Below are 22854 nucleotides of genomic sequence, written 5' to 3' on the forward strand. Positions count from 1 at the left end.
TTTATTCTAAGGACGGCCTAGGTATTTTAAACTAGGTATTAATCCTTACCGAGGATAAGAATAAGTAATTATAATTTACCCTAACTATATAAGCGTAAATTAAGCTACGAAAAGTTATTATTTACGGTACCGGTAGTAACGTATGGAATAGGTCGATAAAGTAAGATATAATATTAACGAAGGAATAAGATATTAATTAACTCCTATCTAAAGAAATATTACCGGGTAATTATATACTATATATACCCTTATATATTCCTAGCATAAGATATTAAACCATCCTCCCTAATATAGTTATATAAAAGCACCATAGTATAATATATATTATAATATTATAATAATATTAGTAGCACTATAAAGCATATAGAAATAGATATATAAATAATATAATACTTATAAGCGAGACTTATATATTACGTATCTATTAATTCGTTAATAGTTATTTAATATAGAAGAAGCCGACCCGAGGAACTAATTCGCGCTTAAAAGAACTAGTACGACGGAATACGTTAATCCGAGTATTAGATATATTAAACTAAGACTTTACCGTTCCTAGGTATTATAAGCCGCGTTTCTTTCCGACCCCTTACCGTTATTTCTTAACTATAATTTACTAGGGGATACCTTAAATATATCCGCCGCGATAAGCTAACGAATAAGACCTAATATATAAAATATTACCTTATATTTTAAGAGGGAATAACGTAAGTTTTTAACGGGATATAATAAGATAAGCCATAAGGTAAACGCTATTTATCTCCTAGGACTCTCCGTAGGATTATTACCTTAAGGTCCGCTAACGGACGTACTAATTAAACTAATATACTAAAGATTAATAAGTAGAAATATTACGAGGTATAAGAAAAGCATTATCGATTACCGATTATATTATTTATCCTTACTTTATTTATCGTATACTTTCCGTTTCTTATAACCCTAGCGTTAAACGATAATTAAGACCTTAAAATCTAGGCGACTTAGTACTTTAGATTATAATATTAACTTCTTTATTTACCGTAGCTTCTAAAGATAGTTACTAAGCTTAAGCTTTACTTCGCCTTTTATTAATTCTAGCCTTAACCTCGTAACTACTAATATATAATATACGGGGATTCTATTCGGATTAATTACTTAAGCTTCCGTTTAACTCGGCTAGGGGGTCTTACGATATTATTTCTAGCAGGAGGAAAATTCTTATCTAGCTTAGGCTAAAATATCTCGTAGTTCCTATTCGTTTTATCTTAATAACTAAAGTAATATTTAGGTTAAATAAGTAGGCGTATTCGATAATCTTACTTTATAATAATCTAGTTCGTCGTTTACGTATAACCTTAAGTCGATTACTTATCTTAACTTCGCGTTCTAGTACTCTTAATTTTTAAAAAGTAGGAGGCTAGGTAATAAACGGAAGTATAAAATATACCGGATAGTTTTTAAACGGCGGCTTTATAGAATCTTTATTACGATATTATATATTTAATACGACGTATATATAAAGATATACGCGCGTATAGGCTTACTTTTATATACGCGCCGTATTTCTTATATCTAACCTAATATACTTATATCGGCGCTTAGTTAGCCGCCGCGTCTTAAAAAGGCCGTTTCTAGTAATAATGTCCTAAAAAAGAAAGGGTATAAACTCCGGCTCGCTCTTTACTTATTATATTTATAATTATACTTAGCCCCGTAAAGAGGTAACTAAAGTAACGTAAACGCTTTCTTCTCGAGGTAAGCTAACTAATTAAAAGGGAGGGATACTTCTAACTTAACGTACCTTATATATTCCGTATCCGAAAGCTAAGCGTTAGTAAATCTCGGCGTTCGGTATTATAAAACTTATAGATATATTATTTATCTTCTTACCTAAAATACGAACTAATAATAACTTCTATCTTTTTAGTATAACCTACGAGGTCTAGCGAGGCTACGAAAGTATTATATATAGTAATAACCTAAATCCATAAGAAAAATCTTAATATAATTATTACTATTCTTCTTAATTTAAAGTACGCTTTAATTACCTTTATTATTATATCGAATATAAACTAACCTACCGAAACTACCGTAGCTCCCGAGTTCCTCTCGTTTTAAAGAACGGATTATATCGACTTAAATAATTTAGATCTTTTTTTCTTTTAAGGTATCTAATACGATATGGATTTCTAATTACTACTTAATTTCTTCCTTAGCGCCTTTAGTATAGAAATATTAACTTTAACTAAGGATTATCTATCGAATATATTTAACCCGTTTAACCCGTCCGATCCTAACCTCGTATTAGATTTATCGCTTTTAAGTAATCCGTTAATCGATACTTCCGATTATTTAGCCCTATAGCTCTTAAATTATTACGTTTAATTCCTCGATACCTAAGTCCGATCCTTAAATACCCGTATCTAAGCCCTCGAGGTATTATATCGATAGGCTTATAATATAATAAAAGAATTTATAAAGTAGTTTAAGAAGATAGAAAAGCATTACTAGGAAATAAGTAAAGCTATAGCGAAACTATTTAGAATAATTTATACTATCCTAGAAAATAATAAAACGATAAACGGACCGACGGAACGGAAATAAATATAGGTCTTATAAGGTAACGGATTTTATTTCGAAAGGTACGGTATTATATTATTATATTATTCCTTAATACGATACCTAAATACGCTTAGCCCTTACTTTCTTTCCGTCGAAGGTTTAAAGGATAAAAGATATAATTCGGAATACTTTCTTAGCTTTATTAAGTAAAGTTAAGGTTATTAATAGTTTTTTTCTAGTAATTCGTATATCTTATCGTAAGATTTACGACTCCGCTTCGAGATCGTATAATTAAATTACGTCTTCGGTATATTATATATCTTCGAGTCGGAATAAAATATCGTAGATTAAGGAGTCCGTATTTACTATAACGAATAAATACGTTAAAAGCGGGTAAGGTTTAGAAAAAGAGAGGTCTTATTTACGATTAAACGAGGATAGAATAATGGTTTTAAGTCGGTTAAGGAATAATATAGTAAAGATAATATATAAAGCCTTAAGCCTATTTATAACTATAATAAAAAGAAGTAATTATAAATAAAATAGCTATAAACGTCTTAAGGCGAAATAAATACTGCGTTTATTTTCGTTCCGGAAGTAAGAAAATAATAATAATAAACCTAAACGTTAATAAAACTAATACTATATAAAGGAACTAACCGTATTAAATAACCGCTCTCGAGCTCTCGAGCGCCTACCTATCGTAAATATAATAAGATTAAGACTATAACCTCCGCTAAAACCGAGGGAACGGAAGTATATAGGCCTCGCGTTTAGTTTAGAAAACCCGTATTCCGTAATACCGGGATTTTCTTAGAGCTAGTTTAAAATAAGGACTAGCTTAGAAATACCGTAGGAAAACTTTAAGGCTATATTACGAAAATAAACCTCGCCGCGGGTCGCGTTTTTTAGTTCCTTTTATAAATATTCGGATCTCTCGTAAGCTAGCTATAAATTTTTACCGAAACTTAATCGTAGTTAAACTTCGGCGTTTAATCGTAGCTATAAAACCCGAAGTTATTCGGAAAGGTAGTCGTTCTAGGCCTAGAGCTCGTTAATCTACGACGTAAAGCTCCTAGGTTCGGGATAAACGAAGCCTTACTACCGATTAATAAAAATAAACGAATTAAATACGGGATATACCTACGAATATATTCTAACTAAAAAAGTTTTAAGGCGATTCCGGTATATTCCGAACTATTTCGAAGGTAACGTTAATATTATCGTATAGGTCTTTATACGTTCGGATAAAATAATCGCTAAGATTTTTAAAAAAGAGATATTATATTTCCGGTAGTACCTTTTACGAATATTTATCTTCGCGAGTCGTATATAATCTTACTTACGACGGATTAAGGCGGAAACCGAGCTTTGTTTTTAGTTATCGTATTAATATTTTATAAAGCTCGAGCGGAAATAAGGCTTTAATTACCGATATATTAAGAGAATATTATCCGATATTTAATACGTTACCTACCGCGCTTTATATTACTTAGCTTCTTTAATATTACTATAATTTTCATAGGAATTAATAATATAATTTTATTAGTTATTAGATTATTTTAAAGCGTTTTTTCTATCGTCGTTTTACTTTTTTATTACTAGCGGTAATTATTTATTATTTAGTATCTAATATTTAGTATTTAATATTTAGTTTCGGACGCTAGCCGGAATTAGATATAGATATCGTTCGATTATTATTTCTTTCGGACCGCTTATACGGCTATTTTAATATAATACTCGAAGATAAATTAGGTTTTTTTATCCCGGCTTTTTATTTTTATCTTCCTTATAAGGCTACTGCTTTCGAACTCGGCGCTTACTACTTTCTTAAGTCTTTTCTCGGTTACCTTAAAAAGCCTTAACGGAATACGATATATATTATATATATAATAATTAAACGAATATACGTTAAGTAATTCGCTATAACGTTTATTTAGATATCGTATTAGTTAAGTTATACTATAAAAGCGGACGTACTTTTTCTATCCGTCCGGGGAATAAAATTAATATAGGCGCCTCGTAGTAGCGAGACGCGAGTTCTATAGATAGAAGGGGTAGTATCCCGGTAAGAACGTACCTTCGATTCTTTCTTATATTAACTCTACGGGATAAGGATCTTATTTTAAGTAACGGCGGTAATATTACTCCTAGGCTACGGGATCCGAAAATTATTCGTTATAAAAGAAATAAAACTCGGTAAACGGAAAGTTCTTCTTCTTATATTCGTATACGTACGATTATAACCTAAACTTTTAATAATATAACGTAATAAACCGGACGCGTAGACTTACGGCTTAAATATCCGGTAGGAGTAATAGCTCGGACCGAGCTTTAAGCGGTTTACTTCGGTCTTACTATCGTAAAGATCGATTAAGGCGTTAAGCGCCGCTTTCTCGGTCGGGCTTCGAATAAGCGTATCCGTAAGTAAAAGGTAAGCTAATCGTCGACGGAACGATAGGATCGGCCGTAAGTAAGAAAACGGATAATTTATTTTCTTATAAGCGTATATCTAGGATCCGACTTAGGCTTACGTAAATATTTCCTTCTAGTACTTACTTAAGGCCTTCCGCTTTATCGCTTTTAAGTTTTTCCTTAGCTTACGGGTTAGGTAAGCGAGGATATCGTTAGATTCGTTCGAAAATAATTCTTTCTCTTCCGACTTACGGCCGCGTTTAATAGCTAATAACGCCGAGATCCGAGCTACGGCCTTTCGGTATTCCTTCGTTTAGCTTAGCTCCTATTACTTCGTAGCCGGTAAAGATTACTATAACGCCGGCTCCTATTTAACTTCGAAATTACGGAAGAGCTTACCGATATTAACGCCTCGAGCCTATATACTTAGATACGCCGCTTAGTTATTAATTCTAAGGTTTTTATTTAAATAATATTATTAATAAATCTAGTTATTCTCGTAACCCGCGAGCCTTTACTTTTAAATATCCGAGTATATAGGGTTTAAATCTAGGTTAATAAACGCGATAATTCCTCCCGCGAGTCCGAATTATCCTCGTTATAAAAGAAAATATACTAACGTTAATAAGGCCTTTTACCCGATAATAATAAAGGCTTAGTAGATCTAAAAAGCCGGCTTTAATCTCGGCCGATCTTAGCTTCTTATCGAAGGTATTCGCCGTTAAAATCTTTCCGCTAGGATTTAAAAAGATCGGTTAGTATAGGACGTTCCGGTATTAATAAATAAGGATCTAAGACTAACCGGGGCCGACTTTTAAGTCTAGGAGTTAGGAAAGGCCCTCGGTTCCGCGGTAGTTTCGTAAGGCCTCCTTCGAATAAAAGATAACCAGGAAGAATAATATAGGGTTTATATAAAACGGTTACCGTATAAAAATACTACCTTCGTAGATATTTAGGGTTAGTTTAGATAAATAATTAACGTCGATACGATACGTTTAAATAATTTAAAGGCTACTTTATATATAGTTTACTAGATAAGGGATAATATTCTTTTAAGAACTTAATCGATTATAACGAAAATTCCGATTTACTAAGTTCGTTTTAAAAGAGAATAAAAGTAGCGTTTTAATCGGCTTATAAGCTTTATTTTACGAGTAGTTTAATACCGGGATACGTATCTTATAATAAAAACCGACTTCGCTCCTATCCCGGACGGAAGACTCGAGATAGTTTAAAACGCGGGCGGCGGTATATACGGTAAAGGAAAGATACCTCTATATATTTACGCGTAGGTACGGCCGAGCGAAGATCTTTTAATCGAAGCTTTAAAGATATTCTTCTACCTAGATAAACGCGGCTATTATCGCGTATTTCCTCGGCTCCTTATCCGGTATAATATTAAAAGCCTTCCCTATCTCCCCTCTTAATATTATTAGCTACGAGAAGGAAGTTAGTAGCGGTATTATCGGCCGGAGTTATATAAGAGTATAAATATATATAATTATTTTAATATATCCTAACGGTATCGTACCTCGTTTTCTTTAATATCTAGCGGTAAACTTCTTTTAATACGATTTAATTCCTTACTACGAAAGGGATTTATCGGATTCCTTTCCTAACCTTATAACGTACCTTAAACGTAAAATAAACTCTTTTAAATCTTAAAGGTTTTCGATTATTCGCGGTCCGAACTCGCGAATACTAGATATAGTTAAAATAAAGTAAGAGATACGGCTTATTTTAAAAACTTATAAATTATCTTAATTCTAAAGCTAACGAGCGTAGTCCTTCTTTATATATAGCTCTACGTTCTTAAGGATTAATTTATTATTTATTATACTAAGGTCGATCGTTAAACCTCCTTACTTTTTCATATAATTTCTCTTCTACGGCCCTCGTTTATGTTTTATTTTCGTAGAATTTATCATAAGAAAACCGTTTCTCCGCATAGCCTAAAATTTAAAATTAAAGTATAAAGGTAAAGGTAAAGGTAAAAGAGTTAAAGAATAAGTCGTTTAATAAGAGCTAAAGCGAGGTCCCGTTTATATCCTAACCGACTTTTTTAGCCTTCTATTTATAGCACTATCTTATTAATTAATTACGTAAGTATAACGCCTACGGTACTTTTTCTCTTAAGTAGATTAAAACTAGCTTCGTATTATCGGTAGATATCCTTTTATATTATTTTAACGTTTACCGAGTATAGATATTATATCTATAAAGGAAAGAACGAGAATTATTTTATTAAGGCGTTATTAGATAAGGAATAAGAAGTAAAAACAATAAAAATAAATATACGTAATTTATTTATCTTTTATTTATACTCTTATTCTTTATTATGGTTTATAGTAATAAGTATAAAGGGGATTAGCTATAATAATTCCTCCTAGTTTTTCTTAAGTAAGAAATCGTAAGCCGATAGCTTTTAAATATTTAATGTTATTATTATAATAATAAATAAATTAATGGCTTCGTATAACTACTTATCCGGATACGTTAGGCTAATCGCCGTCGTTTCGGTCCTTTCTTTATTCATAAGCTTTATTATTACCTTACTTAACGATATTAAAAGCTTAGTTATATTACCCGATCGCCTATAATTTTTAATGTCGTAGATTTTTACCTCGCCTACGAAACTTATAAGAAGGTTCGTATACGATAGCTTTTTATAAACTAAGCTATAGCTAAGGAGAAATTCAAAACCCGTAAGAACCTTACGGAATATTAGCCGGGATTAGGTCTATATAAGCGCTAAAATATCTACCTAATATAGAATAAAACCGAGCTAAGGTTTTATCGGGTAAATAAAAGACCGGTAAAAGTATAGAAGAGATATAAGTATAAATTCCGAAATTAGGAAGTAGCTTATATCCGGGTATACGTATATCTCGATATTCTTAACTAGGTTAGAGTAATAAAATTAACGGATATTCTGGATATATTTCTTCGCGTTACGTCCGGAAATGGTACGGATTATAAAGCTTAGGTTCGCTATATTACGAGAAGTAATAACCCCGAATAAATAGTTATATCTTATACGATACCTTCTTTCGTAATAACTTTACGGCGATTCCTTTAATACGGAAATAAGAGTAACGTTATTATTACGGTTCGTATGTTTAACGGAAAATCGGCGATAAGTCGACGCCGGTTTAGCTTCGGTAAAACCCTTATTCTTATAAGCGTCTTAATTAATTATGCGTTATTACCGGGGCGTTTTACGATAAGGTAACGTAAGCTTGGGAACGTTTAACTTTAGCTTATTATCCGATTAAGCGTTATCGAGGAAGAAAGTATACCGGTTAATAGTCGATATTTCGGATTAAGAATAAACGATAATAATTATATAAATACCTAACTCGAGTCGAGGTATAGTTTTATATTAGTACTTCTTTTTTAACGGAATAGAAAGAAATAAAGATAAGTATAAAAATAAACCGTAGTTAAAAGTAGCCGCTTTTAGCCTATGTTTAGTTTCGGAACCGTAGGACTATCCGCGATTTACGCTTCTCGTAAGAAACTAAAGGAAATTATATAGCTCCTAGTAAAAAGGCTCCCGTAGGGTATACGAAATTTAGGATACGTAACTCGTAATGGTATATTTTAATCTAAAGGCTCGGTTATAGTAGCTAAACGCCGAAATATCGTTAAAATTCCGAGGAACTATTAAGATCTCCTTAGATTATTTCCTCTTCGATTTAAAGGGGGAATCGAACATTAAAAAAACTAACCGCCTTATCGAGATCTTTAAGCGAAAAGGATACGATCGTTTAAATAATAACTATATTATTCCCGGAAATATTACTATCGACTTACTTTCCGTATTACTATAGTAATTTAACTTAAGCCCGGTTAATTTATATAGCCCCGAATTACTTATCCTTTATCTTCCTACGGGTACGTATGTTAGTTATTTTTATAGGAAGTATCGCGTAAAAGCGCTTCGGCGATCGAAAAGCTTATTACCTTAATAAATAGTTAAGCTATACGTAGGTAGGTTATACTATCCCGGACTAGAAGCTAAGTCGGTATTAATTCCCCTTTAAGACCTTTCGCTAAAGGCTATCCGGTTTTTAGCCGAGGATTTCGTAAATAAAGGATAGTTTTCCGACGGATATATAGTTATAAAGATTTATAATTACCTTTTAAATTCGATCGACGGGAATAAATGGTAAACGAGGTTAAGTAAAAGTAAACCCGAAATATTAAGGAAATTACTTAAGTACGAATAACTTAAACCTACTCTCGGGTATATATTAGAAATCCCGGGCTTACGTTCTAAGCTTTAGTTAGTTATTTAAAAGAAGATTATAACTAAAAACGTAATAAAGGTACGTCTTATTTTAAAGCTATCTAAAGACGCCTTTTCCTTAAGGATATAAACGTTCGGCTATTAACTCGCGACTTCCTAAGAAGTTATCCATTATTTTAAACGTATATACGATATATAGTACTATATAATAGGGTCTAAAGTTACGCTCGAATTTATAAACGACGATATAGTTCGGGAACTCGAACTCCGCGCCCTAGGTATATCGTATTATAACGATCGTTATATATCTAATGTAGTACGGACGAATATAATATTTTAAGGCGTTATAAATAAGCGCGATAAGGAAAGCATTTTATAAAGAGCTTTATAAATCGACTATTTAATCCTAATACTTTATATATTATAATAAGATTTTAAATACCTACGATAATATACTAGTATTATAAGGTAGTTAATCTTAAGGAAGAACCGACTCCTTATTACGGTTTAAACGATAATTTCTAACGCATATAAAGCCGACGCGAGATTAAGTTATACGACTAACTTTTTAAAGAGTATAAAGTCCCTTTACCTTATTATTATATAAGACCTCGTAAAGCTCTCGGGTAAAAACCCTTTAAAAGAAGATAATAAAGAGGACCTAAAAATCCGTTTATATAATTAAAAAGCCTAGTATTAATTAATACGCCGAGCCTAAGAGTTAGGGTTTAACTTTAACGAAATCTCTCGTCTCTTTCGCTTAAACCCGGACCGAGAAATAACTAAGAAAACGTTAATAAATGCTCGACCGCTATAATACTTCGATTATAAATAGAACTTAAACGCTTTTATAGCTATTATGGTTCGATATTTTAATAAAGCGCGGCCTATTATATCTAAAGGCGCCTATTTAATACTTACTACTTCGTATCCGGGAGAGTTAATTAAAAAACGATATAATCGTTAATATTCGAAAGCTTATTCTAACGACCGGTTATATATTATATAGGATAACTTTATTAAATGTATATAAAAAAATGTCGATATTTCTTCCTTATTTATCCGGAGGTCCGTTTTTTAAGCGTTTTAAGGCTTACGTAATAAGTAGGATACCGATTAATACGACGTTTACGGCCGGAGCGATAATATATAAAATTAGTAAATCTTAGATATAAATAAAGACTTTAATCGGAATATTAATACGTAAAACGAGAATATAGGTATAAGTAAGGAAGATTAAGATCTAGGAGACTTTAATTACGCGGGCGGGATTTCCGCGCTAGTTCCTCGTTAAAACTACGAAATAAGAGATTAACTAATACCTCGGTAGCGAAACCTAACGTTTAAAGTCTAACGCTAACGAGATAAGAAAGAAAAGACTAAGGCTATTTCTTAAATAACGTTAGCGATAAATAAAAGCTCGGCCTTAATTACTTTTATTTCGGATCCCCCTCGGCTTAAGCTAAACGATAATAGCTAGCTAAACCCGGTATAAGATAATCGAACGATAAAAATTCTTATCCAAAAAAACGGAAATTAGGATAGATTTCGGGACTACCGGCGTTCTTTTATTATCGAAGGCTTAAGGGAGATATAGCGTAATAATTCAGGCCCGGGAGAAGTATGGTTTTTATTTACTAAAGATAGTCGAGGTATTACTTTAAAGGATTACCTTAACTACGAGGATAATATCGTATATTTAAATACCGATATAAGTAGTTTTCTAGTAAAGGAAACGTTATAGATAATATAATAATAATTATCGGCTTCTATTTAATAGCGTCCTAATCTAGTAATCCTATATTATAATAAATTATAAGAAAGCTATAACTAAGATAATAAGTAGTCTTTAAGTCTATCGTAGCGATTAGTACTTATACGGGAAGGATTATTCGTATATAGTTTTCTAGAGTAGTTTAATATCTCGCATAACTTTTTACCTTACGTATTATAGTAGTACGGTAAGACATACCTTCTTAATATATTACGTAATACGTTACGATAGGCCTTATGCCTATATAGAATAACTATAGCTCCCGTAAATACGGACGATACTATAATTATTACCTAACTAGATTATTAACTTTACTATTTTTGCCTTAATTTAAGATTCGTTTTTATTATTAGATTCTTCGTCTTCCGATTAATATATTTATCTTAATAACGAGCGCTTAAGTTACTTCGTCGTACCGTAATAGCCGAATAAGTAACTTTTACGTTTAGCCCCTTTCCTTCCCTTACCTCTTTTACCTTCGGGCTAGCGACTACTATATCTTTATAACCAAAGGATATACCTAAGATACGATAACTATATTAGATTCCTCGTCTCTCGATTAGTAAAGTAATATTAATTTTATCTATCTTAAACCATCGTACGTATTATAGTTACCGATAAAGTATACTTTTAAGTAAGCTATCCGGGACTTTAATATCGCGTACGCTTTACTCCTTTTTAATATAAAAATTAATTAGTAGCTACTTTAGGTCTAAAGTATATAAAATTAAACCAAATGGTACGAATATAATAAGGCTTCGTACGTTACTTTATTTCGTTAACGGTTAAAGCTTAACCGTTTTAAGGACCGTTTCCTTCTATATAAATATTATATAAATGTAACTCCTTAGTTACTTAACTAATTATAGACTAAGCCGAGCCTAAGCAAAAGCGGCGATTACGCTAAGCCTAATTTGGTTACGGTATAGAATGTGGTATAACCTAGAACCTCTGCTCTGGGATCCACCCCCGCAGGAGGCAGCACCTAAACTAGTATAATGAGCGCCAAACCTGTTTCGAAACCGCGACGCCGCTGGCTCTTTCCGACGTCTACTGAGCTCAACATCGGCCTTCCACCACCACACCCAAACTTGCGACTCCACGTATTCATATCCGCCCGCGAAAGCCTATGCATTTTGATCCTGGCCAGTTCTAACCAGCGAACATATTACAAACCTCGGCCGATTATCCTGGCACTGGCCTCCTGCTACCATCTGCCGTCGCGATGGAGCCTCGAGCTCGTGCTGGTAAGAACGTCGGGAAGGAGACTTTCAATCCTAAAGAGGGTGCGTCCTCCTCCTCATATCTGCTGCTGGCTACTCATGTCATATCGTTGGCTCTGTAGCTACGCAACTAGCTACGGGTAGATAGCTAGTTGGCAAAAGTCACCTGCGTCTCACATTCTAATTGATCGCGTCGACAACTAGTTTCCGCCCTGCTGTATGCATATGGCGACGTGCAGCACCCGCTGCCAGAGACGGTCCGCGTGCTGGACGAGATGGTTACCGAGTTCCTGGAGGGCGTGTGCTTCGAGGCTAGCCGGCACGCCCAGGTAGCGGGCCGCCAGAAGCTCAAGTTCGACGATTTCGAGTTCGCCCTCCGCCGCAACCCGCAGTATCTCGGCAAGGTCAAGAGCATGATCGAGAAGCGCCAGAAAATTAAGGAGATGCGGCGAACTTTCGATCAGGAGGACGACGCCCTCGCTAAGGAGCACGGCATCGACACCTCCGCCCCCGGTCCCGCCGCCGGCACCGCCGAGGAGGATGACCTGCTCGGACTCGACGACGAGGACGAGGACCTCGAGGTTGCGCCCACCGTCACGTCCTCTAAGGGGACTGGCGGGAAGAAGAGGAAGGGTGCGCCGAAGTAGAAGAAGGATTGCCTGTGGATAGGTGGGAGGGTGGAGGCAGATGCTGCCCTCCAGCGCAGCACGGCGCGACGACGTATACACCGTCCTGCCATAGGCAGCGACAGCAGTAAGGAATATTCATGTTTCAGCATAGCCACGGAGTTTACGCTGGATAGGGGATACCAGGTTGCATTTCTGATCGCCGCGAATCAATACAGACCGGACGTCCCGGCTTCGCATAGGGCTAATATACGCACACCCACTATTCGGTATTTCGGGTGATTTTCTGCCAATTCATCGAGCTATCCGACCTAACGAGGCGCGCCCCCCCCCCCGATCCAGGTGAAACTTCTGCACCCGAAGCTGCCTCCCATTTTCCCTATCCATAGTTTCGCCACCATCCTTTTCATCGACGTCGATTGGAGCCCGGGGGGAGGCCTGGGATATTACACCCTCGGGAATAACCCATCGAGCACACTCCGTGGCGTAATATATGCCGGTAGCGGGGAGGATTGCGACCCTACCCAACCTTGCCCTCCACTAGAGACACGCAAACCCACGCAAACCCAACCATGTCTTCGTCCCTTAAGACCCCCCGGCGCGCTTCCGACCTTGGGAGGGGGGTCGCGCAGGGTAGCGCCGATTCGCCAGGCATTGCCGCGATATCGGGGGCGATAAGGGCTCCAGCGCCAAATAAAATGGAGAGACCTCGCCCAGCGGTAACAATGACACTCACGATGTTCCGATAGCCGCACGGGACCGGTATAGATCGGATGGATCCACGCCTACGCAACCTTGAGGTTGCTGCCCGCCATCCTATGTGTGCGATGTGCTCCCCATGATGCGCACATATTTCCCTAGTCCTTCTGCCTGCGACGGCACCGGTGTAGGCGGGAAGGTGGCGTATGTATTGGCTACCCGGATATGCCTACTAGGCATGCGGGCAGTGGTTGTTGCATTTGGTAAAGGGCGTTAGCCCCCGACAAGGGGAAGGCTACTATTAACCCCCGGCCCGCTCCCCCCCGCTTCGTCAGGGAACATTATTTTTTCAACAGATGCTCAGCCGAATTACGTGCGGTATCTCTTCTCCCTCATCATCGTTGGGGGTGGAATCAGAGACATACTATATGTCGCTGTTGCCACTTCTCCCCATACGGTCAATATTACCTTACTGGTTTGAAATTAGCTACGGGCACATTGTTGCGTGGGTCCTATCTCCCAGAATTCACAGAGGCCCATTGTCGATGGGTTACTTCTGAGCGCCGTCAAACGTGATCATGCCCTCCCCAGTCGCCGAAACCGCCCAGATCCCGAGTGCTAAAGCTGCCTCGGGTGACCGAGACGGGGAAACATACGATCTCGCTGATATCCCTCCTAAGGGCGATAGATTCGGGTCAGACACATCTACATTCGTCGAGGGTGATGCCGATCCAGCGAATCCGTATTCGGCCCCGGTGGCCGCTGGCAGCGTAAGGGGCAACCTGTCTTCTGGAAGACTACGCCACACGGGCATCCGAGCGTTCTGTAGATCGGCCTGGAAGAAGAACGAGGCGCCACTCCTGCTGTTGTTGGCCCAATTCTTTGGGGCGCTGATGAACCTCATCGCTCGCTTGCTCGAGGTGGGCGAGGGCGCGATACACCCTATGCGACTCCTCTTCGTACGCATGTCGATGACGGTGATCGGCGCTTCGTTGTACATATGGTGGCGGAGGATACCGCACGGGGTTCTGGGACACAAAGATGTCCGCTGGCTACTAGTTTTGAGGGGAGTGTGCGGCTTCTTCGGGATCTACGGGATGTGGTACTCGGCCAAGTATCTAACGCTTGCCGATGCTACCGTCATCACCTTCCTCGCCCCGAACATCGCCGGGTATATGTGCCATATACTTCTTCACGACTCCTTTACTCGGGTGGAGCAGCTTGCGTCGTTCGCGGCTTTGGGGGGTGTCGTGCTTATCACGCGGCCCGTGTCTCTCCTCTCGGGCAGTACATCCTCCTCCACATCCAGCATGGCCGTGGATGTGGTTCAAAATACAACAACCGCACTAGAAGAAGCCTCGCTACATGTTGGCTTCGAAGAGCATATCCCCACGAATTCGGAGCGGCTGGGTGCCGTGAGTTTCGCGCTCCTAGGAGTCTTAGGCGGCGCCGGGGCCATCACATCGCTGCGATGGATCGGGAAGCGGGCGTACCCGCTGATATCGGTCAACTATTTCAGTGCGTGGTGCGTGGTGGTGTCGACGACGACGCTCGCACTAGCTCCGGCGCTCGACTACGGGCAACCCGACCTGCGGGTAGACCTAGGTGGGATCACAGCGTGGCAGTGGCTCCTGCTCGTGCTGATTATGTCGTGCGGCCTGATCATGCAGGTGCTCACGGCGACCGGTCTGGCACGCGAGCGCAGCAACCGTGCTACGGCCATGATGTACACGCACATGCTATTCGCGGCGTTTTTCGACCGCTGGATATTTGGCCATACCATGGGTTGGATGAGCCTTACGGGCTGCGGGCTGATCATCGGAAGCGCGTTATGGGTGGCGCTGACGAAGGAGAACAAGGGGAAGGAAAGGAACCGTGACGACAGTGGGGAGGCGTGCAGTAGTGCAAGAGTTGCTGCTGCGCCTAGTGCTTCTGCCGATGCCGTCGCTATGGAGATCGAGAGTGCGCCGGTTCTTAGCGGCGACGAAGATACGAATAGAGGAGATGAGGAAGAGGAGAGCTGAAGACTGGAACAGCCCCGGGATTGGCCCCCATTCGCCCCATCTGTAGGTATATAGGGGGAGCTGACCGGGAGGCCGGGACAGATTAAGGCACGATTTCCGGGGTATTTAGGAGCGTAGAAGGACGATGTACGGGTTTATGTTAGAGGCGGCGGCGTTACATAGCATGAATAGGTATGACGATGAAACCATTGGATTCCCAAGAAGCTACCTACCTCGTAGCCCGGCTGTAAAATAGAGAGAAATTGAGACGTACAGTGTCAACATGGGTAACTGCACTGTCTCCTCATTCTCGCGGTACGTACCGACAGCAAGTCGCGACCCCGAAAAGTTTCGCGACTTAGGTGGTTACTCAGGCTTTTTTTAGAGCTCCAAAGTCCTCATAGCTTTCTCCCTCTGATAAGCTCACAATACATCCCATCCACACATACCTACGTCCTTTTCTGATGCCATATCCATCTTCGACGCCGCCACGGAATTCGATACGCGCCCGCCCGCGTCGCGTAAATTGGTAGAGATTGTCCACCAACCTCTGCCGCTTCTTCATCCATCGTAGCCGATTCGGAGCGTCGAAATCGCTGCTGAGACGCGGTCGTCGAATTCTTTCTACCCACCGCTTAGCGACGCGACCCATCCCTTCGCCACGATGGTGCAAATCAGCGAGGTCAAGGGCAACAACCGCGAAAATCGCACCGCTGCCCACACTCATATCAAAGGGCTCGGCCTCAAGTCCGATGGCACGGCTGAGAAGCAGGCCAGCGGCTTTGTAGGCCAACAGCAGGCCCGAGAGGTAAGCGGAGACCAAGCACTGCGCAGCCTAGATTAGCGGTGGATGGCTAACGGGATGTACGTGTTTTGCAACCTTCTCATTATAGGCCGCTGGTATCGTTGTCGACCTCATTCGCGCGCAGAAGATGGCCGGTCGGGGCGTATTGCTGGCTGGCGGACCTGGGACGGGGAAGACGGCGCTTGCGCTCGCGCTCAGCCACGAACTCGGCACAAAGATCCCCTTCTGCCCCATCGTCGGCAGCGAGATTTACTCCTCCGAGGTGAAGAAGACCGAGGTCCTTATGGAGAACTTCCGAAGAGCGATCGGACTGAAAGTGCGGGAGACGAAGGAGGTATACGAAGGCGAGGTGACAGAGCTCACGCCCGAGGAAGCCGAGAACCCGCTCGGCGGCTACGGCAAAACTATCAGCACCCTCCTGATAGGACTAAAGAGCGCGAGGGGCCAGAAGAAGCTGAGACTGGACCCGAGCATATATGAGGCTATCCAAAAAGAGAGAGTCACGGTTGGAGACGTCGTCTACATCGAGGCCAACACCGGCGCTTGTAAACGGGTCGGACGATCGGATGCTTATGCCACCGAGTTCGACCTCGAGGCAGAGGAGTACGTCCCTATCCCGAAGGGTGAGGTGCACAAGAAGAAGGAGATAGTGCAAGATGTCACGCTCCACGACTTAGACGTCGCCAACGCCAGACCACAAGGCGGTCAGGATATCATGAGCATGATGGGCCAGCTCATGAAGCCCAAGATGACGGAGATTACGGACAAGCTGCGAGATGAGATCAACAAGGTTGTTAGCAAGTATATCGACCAGGGCGTAGCTGAACTCGTCCCCGGCGTTCTGTTCATTGATGAAGTAAGTGAGCGAGAACAGCTCTAACCTTCCTTCAATTGGCGATGCCAGACTACTAAATTTTGTATCCCATAATAGGCGCACATGCTTGATATCGAGTGCTTTACCTATCTCAACCGAGCTCTCGAGTCGGCAATTTCGCCAATCGTGGTCCTCGCATCGAACCGAGGCATGTGTGCAATCCGCGGCACGGACGGCATCGTCGCCGCTCATGGGATCCCCCCGGATTTTCTGGCTCGGCTCCTTATCATTCCCACCACCTCTTATGACGCCGACGAGATCAAGAGGATTGTGCGCATCCGGGCAACGACGGAGGGTGTCCAGATCACCGACGCGGCCGTCGACAAGATATCGGAGCATGGCGTGCGCATCAGCCTCCGGTACTGCCTCCAGTTATTAACCCCGGCAAGGTAAATCTTTCACGCGATTCCCTCTGTTTTATGTGCGCAGACAATCCGGTTACTCACCAAAAGCAGCATTCTTGCTCGAGTCAACGGCCGCAGCCAGATCGATGTCAAAGACGTGGCCGAGTGCGAAGAGCTGTTCCTCGACGCACGGCGCAGCGCCGACTTATTAGGTGGTGAGACAGGACGTGGCTATATCTCATGAAGCATGGCCGTGTCTTAGAGAGACGGCCGGCGGGAACCCTTGAGACAACGAACGGGACTCGTTACGAACCCTCATCTCATTTCGCAAGCCTGCGGCTCCAAAGCCGCGCGGGCGCGGGCGCGCTGTTCTCTAACCAGAGTTAAAAGGGCATTGGGTAGGGAAAATTACCATCGCGGAGGGGTTTCGGAGTTCTCTTGAATGTGGGGTTTAAGTATGTAATGCCGGTTGCTCTTCAATAAACACAGCCAACCAAACCGCGCAGTTGGTTGGATGGGATGGCTTGCCAGTCGGTTGGTTGGTTTCGTACATCCGAATCACCGCACTAACAAACCCCCTCCCCAGCCAGAACAGAGATCAGACCGAAAACACGCATCGAAAGTAAGACATTGCAAAACAACTACTTTTTTATTTTCTTCGAGAAGAAACTGAAATTCTGGGCTTTGGCTGGGAATGAGAGAGTACATTATCTATGGGCACCACGTGACGAACGGTAACTAAACCAATTTCGGCTTGTTATTCATTGTCTTTGTTACTGGCATTGATGCATTGATGGCTGGCAACGGGGGGAAGAGAAAGGGTGGAGGGTTTTCTTATTGGGAGCAAAAGAGAAGACATGTGCGTATACATCCTCTCACCCCTCCCCCCTCTCATCTCTCTCTCTCTCTCTCTCTGTCTATCTCTCCGCATCTCTGTATTTCCATATCTATGCCTCTTTCCCTTCCTCTCTCTCTGCCTGTTCTAGTTAGGGGATGGTGTAGCATTCCTAGGGCCTACGTGGTGTATATGTATGCATGTATGTATGTGGGTTTACGCGTACATTCGTATGTATGAAGGTGTAGCCTTGAGTCTGGGGCTTATTGCTACCTCAAATCACATCCTCATGGTTAGCAACAGGGCGAGCATATGTGACGAAACCTACCGGCTCTCCTGTCTGTTGGAGAGAGGGGGTGCGCCGGGAGCGAAGAAAACAAAGGCTAGGTCACAACTCACTTTCATGGCTAGTCTATTGACTACGGGACCATTGATCTTGGGACACTTACTTTACCCACTTGTCACTTTGTCTACTTGTCATTTTTATGTCTTTCATCGCCTGTCTCCTGTCTCAATGTCGTCAGGGAATGGAACCCGGCCCAGGCCCTGCAATGGACTTTCCAACCAGCTGCGAACGGCATGATGTGCGCCTGTGGTTGATGCTGCCAGTTAGGCTAAGACCTAACCAGTTAGCTGCTTGGTTGGGTTGATCGTTGCAAACGCCAGACAAAGGAAACGGAGAAGGGAGACGAAGAGAGAGAGGGGGGGGGGGGCGAGGAGGGAAAGGCCCCTCGAAAAGGTAGGCAGGGTGAGAACGAGAGCGAGAGAAGGATAAGTCGGGGTTCTCATATGCAACGGCTTGGGCATCTTCAGTATACTCCCGAGACACCGTCCCCAAGGAAATGCATAACTTGGCTCTCTTCCCTCCTCTACCTTTTCTCATGCACACTCTCCTGTCTCCTATCCACGTTGGGCACACACCCTCCCGATAATAGTATAATGATCAATGCCGGTCTCGCATAGTGTCTGGAAGCATCAGTGGCGTCGTCGCCGTCATAAGGTCATTGATTCATTGACTAGCAGTGCCGCCACCCTCCTCTCTAATCATCGCTCTCTAGGATCATTGTCTCTTGGTTAGTCTTGCGGATGGAAAGAGATAGCTAACAAAGAGGACAATCCAACAAGCCCTTGGTTTGTTGCCTGCGCCATTTATTCTTGTCTCACGTCTCTCTCCTTCAAAGATCAATACCATCACATACACTCCCATACAACACCCACGCTCGAGGCCCTGCTACGAGCGAGTTAGCCGGCGACATCGTATCATCGCTATAGTCGTCGTCCCTTCCCCCGGCCCAAATCTCTTCTCACGCCCGATGTCTAAGCACTAGAGGTGCTACTAGGGGCGTCGCCGTAGTAGCTGTGCGTACGCTGCCGAGCAGTATCTTACTGTTTGGACCCCGAGTTGCTTCGCCTATTGACGTTCCTCTGTTTGCTGAGGAAATGTCCGGATCTGGTGGCAGTCTTTCTCCCGCTCCCGCTCCCCCCCCTCCTCCTCCTTCTACCACTTCTTCAAATGGCCGCTCCTCCCTTCCGATCGTAGGGCCGATAGGAGCCCTAACAAGGAGTCGGAGCCGGAGCCAAGCTACGATGACAACAAATCCTCGGGATGTTGAAGAGGCAACGGCGCCGGCGGCACCAGTAGTAACGCCGAGAAATCCCCTTCCGCCAACGCCGGATTCTTATCGCCTCGGCGACGCATCCTCTTCTGCTACCACGCCAACTAGACCGTCTCGTAAACGGGTCCATTCGATCGACGTGGAAGAGGCCAACCAGATCCGGATGCGAGACCTTCGACTCTACACTCCCAGCACCGCCAGATCGACTACGACCGAGGGGCCGAGAGAGTTTATATGCCTCTGTACGAAGGCGCCTAAGGTTCCAAGACCACGCAACGGTACGTGGGGCTATCTATCTCTTAATCCCTGGACACTCCTGGGGCATCCTTTATGATCCTGGACTGGATGTCATCTAACTTGAGTCATCATCCCGCACCTACACGCTGCGTTCCCCCCCTTCCTTCTCTCTCCATCTCCCTAAGCACTTCGTCCTCCCTACAGAATTAGATAGAGCCCTAGAGGCATCTCCCCCGTCTTGAGGCAGGAAACTCGGACGGAAGTCTTTTTCTTTGTCTCATGAGTTACGGTTTCTAATGTATTACAATCCCGCCCGAGTTGTCGGCCCCTCTGTCGCTTTTTTTTCCACAGTGCCCTTTGGCAAGATCTGGGCGCACGTTGCGGATGAAGGCTAACTCTTATCATTTCCTCCGTTGCCGTAGCATTCATCCTCTATCGACAACATTATCAAGGCCAAGTCGCAGCCAGGCATCCCGGACTTGCCAATCCAGAGATTTCCAAACTTATAGGCGAACAGTGGAGGGAGCAACCTGAGGAGGTAAAGAATAGCTGGAAGCGGCTCGCTGAAGAGGAGAAGATCCGTCATCAGCGTCAGTATCCTGACTATAGGTACCAACCTCGGCGAGGAGGTAAGACAACTAGTGGGAGACCCATCGCTGCAGCTGGCGAGGATTCTGGGCATTGCCCTAAGTGTGGCGGTCGGTATATCGCAACGCCGAGGACGCCTTCAACACCATTCAGCGCCGCGGCCCCCCTACTGTCAGATCCTGGCTCGTATATGTATCCCTACACTACGCCCAACCCGCGGGTCATTGAGACGGACCACCTACGACGTGGGTCTGCCTCGACCGCGACGTCAGTTGACGCACATGGTCGAAGGTATACGCAGGGGCCGCCGCAACACGTCGGCGAAGAGTCCCCCGCGACGTCTTCAGCGGCGGCGTCACCCGGGGGCACTGTGAAGCGACGGCGCTTCCACGGGCCTGATATTTACGTGCCTGGCCCACCTACAGGAGGCTATATCACGGCCGATTCTCATTACCACCCGCCTTCCTCAACGGCTGGCCCGCCGCCTCATGTGGGATACATCACGGCCGGTCCACATCCTGCAAGATATATCACGGCTGATTCTCGATACTACCCGCCCGCCACAATGGTTAGCCAGCCGCCTACAGGCCTAGTGACGACCGAATTTCGATACCACTCGCCCCCCTTACCGGCCGGCCAACAGGTCTCGGCTACTGGATACGGATCAAGTCCTCTCAGAGCGGCTGTCCCATACAACATGCCTAGTTATACCAGTCATCCATACACGCGATCACATCCGCAGCCGCAGCCGCCGCCGCCGCCGCCGCCGGTAGCAGCAGCTCCGCGACCTTCAACGTCATACCAACCTGTCCCCACATCGGTTCGTTCTAGCTCTGGGTTTGATGAATCACTTAGATTACCTCCACTGCAGACTCAAATCACAAGCGTACCTGGGGAAAACTCGGAGGCAGGCAGTGCGCGCACTATCTCTGACACTAGTACTCCTGGCCGCGGTGTTGGCTTGGGCATCTCTCGTGGCCCTAGCGGAACACCAGGACCACCACCAAGCCAACAAGCCAGGTCGATGATTCTGCATAGGCTCAACGTGTTGCACTCGATTAGCCCACCACTGAAGCCCCCCAGCCCCGGAGGGCCACCGTTCGAAACGCGGGGACCCCTTATTGCCATCGAGGGCTCGATCCCATCTTTGCGCAAGACGGTAGCTTCTTTGGTGGAAAAGGTTCTCTCCGTCTCAGACGAATATGTCGTGAAGACATGGGTCGATGGGACTCCGGCTCAGTCAGTCGCGGGTGAGGCAAGCGGAAAGGGTAGCGACGATAATGAAAACCGAAAAGAGGTAGAGGCAGGTCTCGGGAAGCCAGCAGAAGTCGCCAATCCGCTGGCAGGCTATCTAGTCAGAATGCTACGATGGCATAGGACCTCAGAAGAGCTGGTGAAATATATCACGAGCCGCCCGCGACGCGGTACTGAGAACGGCGAGGGTGGAAAAGATACCGAGTCCGGTGGAGGCTCGCCCTCGAGCCCGGATGCCAGACTCCCGGTCGCGGTCATGGCAGACGGGTACAGCTTGACCGTATCAGATAGATACGTGGACATGTTGCGCGTCGACGACACGTATCATCCGGAAGACCACTGGCAGTGGATCGCAACACTGTGGCGCGGCATCGTCGGAGCGGATCTAACCATCTACGTCGTCAAGGCGGAGGAGACGGATGTCCAAGGCCATAACTGCGTCAATTTTGTCAACCAGGCAGTCGCGATAGTGCATCTGGTGGAGGGCAGAGGGATGGACGAGAGGGTAGAGCGGCGCCTCGGCTTTGAGTTGATCGAGTGGATGCGTGCAGGGAGCTTCAAGGCCGGGTTCGAGATACGTTGATAGGATTTGTCTAGCCTTCTTCTCCAGCCATTCCCGCCCTTCTCTGCCGAGGGGAGGGGCCATATAAGCATAGAATTGGAAGGAAGAGGAGAGATCAAAGGGAGAACGTCTTTTGTCGGGGTCTACAATGTTAAGATTGATTAGGTATAATGCAGAAGATCACTTGGCGATTCGATCTTTTACGCCTT

At 43.4% G+C, this 22854-nt stretch overlaps 4 protein-coding genes across 4 annotated transcripts; all 4 read left to right on the top strand.

Annotated features, from left to right (window-relative positions):
• Positions 1 to 12204: 12204 nt before the first annotated feature.
• GGS23DRAFT_601545 (TFIID-18kDa-domain-containing protein) lies at positions 12205 to 12849 on the top strand (the record flags this gene model as incomplete). Its single annotated transcript, XM_051519208.1, has 2 exons — positions 12205 to 12265; positions 12407 to 12849. 2 exons carry the CDS (start codon positions 12205 to 12207, stop codon positions 12847 to 12849), a joined length of 504 nt encoding a protein of 167 aa, XP_051367092.1.
• A 992-nt stretch (positions 12850 to 13841) lies between these two features.
• On the top strand, positions 13842 to 15979 carry GGS23DRAFT_472361 (uncharacterized protein). Its single transcript, XM_051514241.1, has one exon. The coding sequence runs from the start codon at positions 14106 to 14108 to the stop codon at positions 15549 to 15551; it is 1446 nt and encodes a 481-aa protein (XP_051367093.1). The 5' UTR covers positions 13842 to 14105; the 3' UTR covers positions 15552 to 15979.
• Positions 15801 to 18095, top strand: GGS23DRAFT_472439 (TBP-interacting protein). Its single transcript, XM_051514242.1, has 4 exons — positions 15801 to 16338; positions 16424 to 17191; positions 17267 to 17598; positions 17665 to 18095. The coding sequence occupies exons 1-4, from the start codon at positions 16195 to 16197 to the stop codon at positions 17795 to 17797; spliced, it is 1377 nt and encodes a 458-aa protein (XP_051367094.1). The 5' UTR covers positions 15801 to 16194; the 3' UTR covers positions 17798 to 18095.
• Positions 18096 to 19975: 1880 nt separating this feature from the next.
• GGS23DRAFT_608268 (uncharacterized protein) lies at positions 19976 to 22666 on the top strand (the record flags this gene model as incomplete). The annotated part of the gene is made up of 2 exons (XM_051520178.1): positions 19976 to 20282; positions 20664 to 22666. 2 exons carry the CDS (start codon positions 19976 to 19978, stop codon positions 22664 to 22666), a joined length of 2310 nt encoding a protein of 769 aa, XP_051367095.1.
• Positions 22667 to 22854: the final 188 nt, after the last annotated feature.

The sequence above is a fragment of the Durotheca rogersii genome, assembly GCF_024521655.1.
Source record: "Durotheca rogersii strain YMJ 92031201 chromosome Unknown GGS23scaffold_62, whole genome shotgun sequence".
NCBI classification, from domain to species: domain Eukaryota; kingdom Fungi; phylum Ascomycota; class Sordariomycetes; order Xylariales; family Xylariaceae; genus Durotheca; species Durotheca rogersii.